Below are 7,385 nucleotides of genomic sequence, written 5' to 3'. Positions count from 1 at the left end.
TGTGTGTATATACATAAAACAACCAACCAACTAACCAAACACAAAGACAGACTGAAATAAAAACATCTGATTGTTTCCTTTTCCTACTTATGAAATATGACAAATTCTGTAAAAAATATCAGTTGCATTTTTATTTACTACATTTAAATATCAGCATATAAGTGACTAGAAAAGGAACTGTGCTTTAAAGACAAGCATAGTTAATGACACAGACTCAATCTCTCCTAATATAAGAATAATTTACCCCCCACCAAAAAAAACCAAAAACCAAATTAAAAAACCCCCAAAACAAAACATAAAACTGCCAATAAAATATCACCTGATAATAATGCCCTATCAAATAATACATATATTACATATATATACGGTATATATATTTTCTCCATGTCAACTTTGTTTGTGTGATTGAGTCTTCTCTTTTTCTGTAAACACATGAACTCACACAAGCTGCAGCAGGACATGTATACAGTATACAATAGGTCATAAAAACAGGGGAAAAGACCCAGACATTTCTTCTAAAAGAAGAAAGAAGAAATGTTTAGATAGTAAGAAGAGTCCACATCCTCATTTGGGAACATTAGATCTCAGCTGTTATGCAGTATATACATCATTCTGCTCAGTAAAGTGTTCACACTTTGTTTGCAATGGTGACTTGATTGCATTGTGCTCTTAAAGAAACCCATTCTGCCTGTTGAAGGACATAGTTCTTTTTTTTTAATTGCTGATCCAACTATTACCAAACAGACTGTAGAAATTAAAAATACATCCCAAAAAAAGCGCTCAGGTTTCAGGAAGTTTACATGTAAGTTCTGTGCCGTCTGCTGTGAGTTTATATTTCAGCTGCTTTCTGCTTCCCAGAGGTCAAAAATGACTTAACTTTCAGAACTTTCAAAACAAGGTATTCATAGAGCAAACGCAGGAGAAGCCTCATTATAGCCACGAACTGGAGATTACATTCAGATTAACTTCTGCTTTAATTTTGCTGTTGTTCCTACGGCGGCAGCGTTCTTCTGAGTAGCGCTCCCCTCGATGGACGTCCAAATAGGGATGCCATTCCTCAGATGGCGAGCACAGTGACTTCAGACGCTGCAGAATATAAGAAGCGTAAATTTTAGTACTGTGTATTTATTTTAATACTCACAAATCATTTGTGTGACTGACTGAAAAAAAAGATCCAAGCAGTTCAACAACTACTACAATCTTTCAAATGTAGAAAAAGACAAGAATAATCCACAGTCAATCCACTGCACAAGTACACACCTTCCAGGGGTTTCCTTTTGCCTTTATCAGCTTATACCCAGCAGCAACAGGGATCCACATCAGGACAAATGCAATCATGCACCAGCCTAAATTCATGCCCCAGTCTGGGTAGGGGATACCTCCATAGTTAGGGGGTTCAAAGTAAACCAGAGACGAGATCAAGAGGAACTAGACAAAAGTCACAAAAAAAACATAAAGTTCACTACTGGTAGAGACAAACAACTACAAGATATTTGTGTACACCTATGCACGTTAATAAAAGTCGATACTTTTAATTAACACAATGCTTTTGCCTTTTAAATTCTCTTGTACAGCAAACAAGGCAGCACTGTGTACTCACCACTACGATGCAGGGGGTGATAAAGAACCAACATGCTCTCCACCACAGCCAAAATGTGGAAGTCTTCATTCCAATCATCATCTCAATGTCTTTAATAAAACGGTTTCCCCCTGCAAGGTGGCAGAAGAATATAAGTATCCTGGAATTTAAGACCATCAGTCACCTTTCATATGCACAAACTTAGATTGTTGTACTTACCGTAAATGTAGCAGATGGCAATAATCTCCAAAAGCACCAAAAATAGCAGCACCCAGCTGGCAATAAACTGGTCAATTAGGGTTACCCAGTATATGCCTGCCTATGATACACACATGCATGAAAAACACACAAAACCATTATACATTATACATTTACACAGAGAGACTGAGCAAGTTAACTATTTTATAACAGCCACAGAAAGTTGTGCTAAGACAGACTTACCCTTGTGACACATGGTAAACCCAGGAGGTAGAGGACAGAACATAACGTTACAGTTAATAAGACATGTTTGGATTTGAAGACTGTGGGGAAAGCGTCAAGCAGGCAGGTCGTTATCACCTCTAATGACAAGAAGAGAGATTTTAGTTTGTGTAGATCAAACAGCAGTGGGCTGAATGTTCTGCAAACATCACACTGAACTGAAGCTTCAGATCGAACCTATTCCTGCAAACTGGGAGTCCAAACCAACAGTCAAAAGCATGAAGAAGAACAAGATGGACCACAGCGGGGAGATGGGGAGCTTAGACAGAGCATCTGGATAGGCTATGAAAGCCAGACCAAACCCTGCATAAAGACAAATAAAAGGGGAAAAAATCATCTGGTAGCATCATCTGGAACCAACATGGTTTATCCAGCTTATTCTGCCAATATTCAGCAATGAGATGAGTCTTGCACTCTTTGTAAAGGATCCCATGAATTTCTGAAACCTAGTCGCACTCTTTGTTTAAACAGGCAAAACTGAAAGCACAAAGCTGACAGAATGGCAGTATTTAACACCAAATGATGAGAGTGTGTTGGTGTTGTATGTCTGACCTTCCTTTACCACTTTTGAAACTGGCGTTTTGTAGACGTGAGCCATATGTCCCAAAAATGAAAATATGGCAAAGCCTGCAAGCACACTGGTCCCTAGAAAGAGATCAAATCAGAAAATGTATAAAAGGAAATGCAAAAACAATTTCATTCTTTCTAGAATTTAGTTAGAGAGGGCCCTACCTGCATTAGTAAGGGTGACAACAAACGAGTCCTTGAACACGTTGTTGTGAAAGTTGTTATAGGAAGCGAGAGCAATGAGTCCACCCCAGCCAATAGAGAGAGAGTAGAAGGTCTGAGTTGCTGCATCTTTCCACACCTAAAACACAGAGTTGTACTGTAGCTCATTAAGAGTTTTTTTTTTCTCAGATAACAAATGACTTTATTGGATTGCACATGAACAGTGACAGTTTGCACATGAACAGTGACAGTTTGCACATGAACAGTGACAGTTTCTACCTGAACTTCAGTCAGTTTGGTCAGATTGGACTGAGAACCAATGTAGAACTCGATCCCATCTTTGGCTCCCTCTAGAGTCACACCTCTGATCAGCAGGATCACAATCACCACGTAAGGGAAGGTAGCAGTGAAATACACAACCTGGAGATACAAAGACTTGTTACTTTGCAGGAAAAGCAAAAGACTGCATTTTGTTACATTTGTTAAGCCTAAATTCTAAAATCTGTCAGGCCCTCTGCATTTCAGTTCTGACAGTTTAGCATCGCATACGAAAAGTGCAATCTGTCATTTTGTTGTTCTTGGTTTACTAATTTTTTATAATACTTTAACACTTTAATACTTTAATAGTTGCTTCGAGTTAGATGAGATGATGAATATCAGTCCTGTTTCAGTACATTCAGCTAATAATGAAACTAAGGGAATAGTTTGTTAGATTACTATAAAATCGTTCAAAACTAAAAAAGGACACCAGCACTATAGACTGTTGATAAAAGGTTTCAAAACCATCCTGAGTTTTTTTTAAACTGGATAACAGAAACAAGGTGTGGAGCTGCCTGAGGCGTGGCTGCACAATAGAAAATATAAAGCATGTGGTGTCTTTTTATTATTTATTTTTTGTTTTTTTAAATGGGAAAAAACATTTGGAGCAGCATGGCGGTGCAGTAATTAGCACCTTTGAATCCACGTGTGGAATTCGCATGTTGTCTTGATGCCTATGTAGTTTCTCTTGGGGTTCTCCTATATATATATATACATTTAGGGCACCTTTTGTCCTATGACACCTGAGTTGGTGAAGTCGAAGAAAATAGTGGGATGGGACCATAATTTAAAAAATTACGTTATGAACATAATTTAAATCTAGCAATTGAGTCCTTGAGAATGTGTATGATATATATGAGGTCATCAGCAGGGGGAGTCACACCCTGCTGATATAAGAAAAAACACCACAGTGACTTCACTTATCATATGCTTATTAGACTTTTTAGTTAGTTTGTGAAACTAAACAGCTAATATCACAAACTAAATTATTCTAAATAGATGTGTGGATTTGTATGTTGGACAAACGAACAGGAGTCCATGTACACGGAGGATTTTGACGTACTTTGCCTGATGATTTGATGCCTTTGATGAGCGCAGCAGTAACAATTATGGAGGTCAGCAGCAGACAGAGAGCCAAGTGCCAAACTACTGGCCCCGTTTCATCAAGACCACTGGACCTCTGCAGAGCCACATTACTGCAAAGAAGAAGACATGTGCATTTGTACAAACAGTGTGACAAGTGCTTTTATTTATGGCTGTGTGCACGAGTGTTTGAGTCTTACTCCCAGTACAGCTCACTCGAAGTCTGTATCGAAGAGCAGCTGCTGTTTTCCTGAGTCCAGTTGGTAACCAAAACACTGCTTACATTACAGGACACTAAAAAAAGAGAGAGGACTTGTGAGTGTCCAAAATATAAATCTTATATCAGTATTTACCACAACACAAGTACCTGTGATTGGATCTGTAGTGGGTGCTTTAATTTCTCCAGAATATTTACATTTTAGGTTACTGAGATTTAAAACCACATCAAAATACTTTATAATCTTTATGACTGATATCAATTTATGTTAAATCAGTGTATGTGGTGATGCAGATACCACAGAGCAGAAGACTTAGTGAGCTGCTCTTTACAAGAATACAAGAATATAATGTACGCACCTTCAGGCGTGGTGCTGCAGTTACTGCCATCGCAGCTGGAACAGCCGGACCACGGCAGAGGACACTGCATGGAGGCGAACATGTAGTACAGGCTGTAGGCGATGATGACGTTGTAATAAATAGACACTATTACAGACACCACAACCATGGCAACACCAATACCTGAAGGGATAGATAGGGCATAAAAGACACTATTAAATTAAAAAAATATTATCGGAAACTTCACCAGACAAAAGCTGTCTTTTGATTGAACTAATCATAATAAGTGTGTCTAAGTTTACTGATCATACATAAAAGCACGCTGTTTTTGTTTTTTGCTGTAGTAATTTAAAAATGTCCTCTCGACTTTGCTTATTACAGTTTCTTTAATTACACTGCAGCGTTCTTCTTTTTGTTTGAAGAACATAAAACAATTTGGTAATCCTCATTAAAGCTGCCATAAAAAAAACAAAATTGGGTTTGGGGTCAGTTTTGGTCACACAGTTGACCATTAACCAAAAACCTTACTAAGGAGAGTTTAGGGCTGATTTATGGTGACACAGCTCTGCATTGGCCACAAGCCTCATTAAATGTACTGTTCATAATTCATGTGACCTGCAAGCAGCTCTTAAGAAAAGCCAATAATAATCCAGAGAACCTAGTGATTAAAAAATGCACATTTATATATATTGAATGTTGATTAATTCATAACATTTTCTTTTATTTAAAAAAAAAAAACCTCTTAAAATTACCCTGTATTAATGGCACTGCACTCCATACATTAACTGGACCTTGGCTGCAGAATTGACCCAAGGCACTTTCCAAGAAGAAAAGAGGAATTCCAACCACCACCAACATCACGAAATATGGGATAAGAAAGGCACCTGCTCAAAATGAAGGATTTGGTGGTAAAGAGGAAAACAAATCTTATAAAAACATAGTTGCTTTGAAATAGAATCTTGGATAATGGATTAGAAAATAAATGCTGATTTACCCCCTCCATTCTTGTATGCCAAATACGGAAATCTCCAGATATTTCCCAGACCAACAGCATATCCGATCATAGAGAGAATGTACTCCTTCTTACTGGTCCAGTTACCACGCTCAGTATTCTCATCCCCATCGTCCACACGTGGATCCTGCTCATTTAAAAAGTTCAAAACTTTTGTAAACTTGTAAAACTTGTGACGTATGTAAGCAATTATTGGATGCACCAGGACTTTCAGAAAACATAAAGATGTTAGAAAGAAGAGTCTGTTGTAGAACAATGGTATGGTACATAATTTAAATATTAATTAATTAACACCAGGACACAAGATATCAGTCATTATAATAGTTATTAGTTATTAGTAATTATATACTAGAAAGTTGGTTTAATTTATCAGCTGAATTATTTTTTTCTAAATATGTGACAGTTACATCAAAACCAAAAAGAAACTACAATGATCTTTAAATACAGGCAAGTGTCTTCTTCCTCAGTCTATTTCTGCAAACTATTATGCTGTAAATTATCCAGTGAAAGTCTGGTCAGTCAGTTATGCAGTCCTACCTGGTCGACAACAGCAGGATTTCTGAAGATGAAACCCTTGAAACTTTGCCACCCGTATTCCCTCATGTTCGTTCGCCTGCTTGTTAGGACAGAATAAGAAATTTGAAGTTAACTACATCTGTTTTAAAGTCTCCTCTCTAAAGGCGAGCTAGTGATGTGTTCCAATCATCTGCCTCAGCCCTCCCCCTGAGATAGTTGTATGCAATTACCTCAACTCCCACTCTAAACTTAAAAAAGTGGTTATAAAGATGAGTGACGAACGTTTTCCTCTTTTTAAGATTAATGACACAACTGCTGACACTCAGTCTGATAACGTCAGGGTCACTTTACGCAATTATGTGGAGCTGTTATTAGATGGTAGTCATGTTCACTGTATAATATCATGGTGCTAAAATACAGTATGTATGACTTCTTTCTGTAGAGAGGAGTGATAGCATGCTTACACTGATAAATAAAAAAAGAGTGGAGCTCCCACTGTTTACGAGCGTCCAGGTTGTGGGTGACTCAGCGTTGCGACGCTAAGCCTGCATCTCTATCTTCAGCACTCCACCCTAATGCCACTGCTGTAATGTACCGTGGATGGGACTCATTTCGGTCAGTGACATCTACACATAATGACTGCACGGATGACCCGCGTGTGTCTGTGTCACTTGTCATAACAGATGGCGTGCCCGCATGATGGTGACTGGTGACAAAAGGAGATGAATGAAAAATGGCTCAGATTATTCAACATGCAACACAGTCCAAAACACAGATGTTAAACTGATTTCATTCACATAAGCTAATAGTATAAGCACATATGTAACGCCGACTTTGGTCATAATTTGGTAAGCTGTAACTTTACCAACTAGTGCTCTGTGGACACAAAGTAACCAGATCACAGGGAGACTTTCTTAACAACACAGAACAACTATGAATAACTATGACGTTGGTTGCAAGGTTTATATTGTTGGATTGTCATTTATGCTTAGAAATATATACTCATATATGCTTAGAGTTTTATAATCGATTGCATAATGACAGAGGTTTGATCCTTAGCAGTCTGTAAAGACTCTGTGCGCCTTCCAAAGTGTTCTGGCTTACACACCTCTT

At 38.1% G+C, this 7,385-nt stretch overlaps 1 protein-coding gene across 1 annotated transcript; it reads right to left on the bottom strand.

Annotated features, from left to right (window-relative positions):
• Positions 1-109: 109 nt before the first annotated feature.
• Positions 110-6,406, bottom strand: slc6a14 (solute carrier family 6 member 14). The gene is made up of 15 exons (XM_005739466.2): positions 6,294-6,406; positions 5,739-5,883; positions 5,497-5,628; positions 4,766-4,927; positions 4,390-4,483; positions 4,170-4,302; positions 3,068-3,208; positions 2,792-2,927; positions 2,612-2,704; positions 2,237-2,362; positions 2,021-2,139; positions 1,799-1,898; positions 1,601-1,710; positions 1,261-1,428; positions 110-1,086 (listed from the first exon to the last, which is right to left on the bottom strand). The coding sequence occupies exons 1-15, from the start codon at positions 6,357-6,359 to the stop codon at positions 931-933; spliced, it is 1,881 nt and encodes a 626-aa protein (XP_005739523.1). The 5' UTR covers positions 6,360-6,406; the 3' UTR covers positions 110-930.
• Positions 6,407-7,385: the final 979 nt, after the last annotated feature.

The sequence above is a fragment of the Pundamilia nyererei genome, unplaced genomic scaffold (genome assembly GCF_000239375.1).
Source record: "Pundamilia nyererei isolate P.nyererei 1_Seehausen unplaced genomic scaffold, PunNye1.0 scaffold00092, whole genome shotgun sequence".
Lineage (NCBI taxonomy): Eukaryota > Metazoa > Chordata > Actinopteri > Cichliformes > Cichlidae > Pundamilia > Pundamilia nyererei.
This window is presented reverse-complemented; position numbering and strand designations above follow the sequence as displayed.

Excerpts from the sequence above, each read along its gene's own strand:
- slc6a14 (XM_005739466.2), bottom strand. The coding sequence starts at position 6,359 with ATGAGGGAATACGGGTGGCAAAGTTTCAAGGGTTTCATCTTCAGAAAT. Across the intron at positions 4,303-4,389 it reads TCGAGTGAGCTGTACTGGGA|TAATGTGGCTCTGCAGAGGT; the intron begins GTAAGACTCAAA and ends TCTTCTTTGCAG. Across the intron at positions 3,209-4,169 it reads GCATCAAATCATCAGGCAAA|GTTGTGTATTTCACTGCTAC; the intron begins GTACGTCAAAAT and ends TTGTATCTCCAG.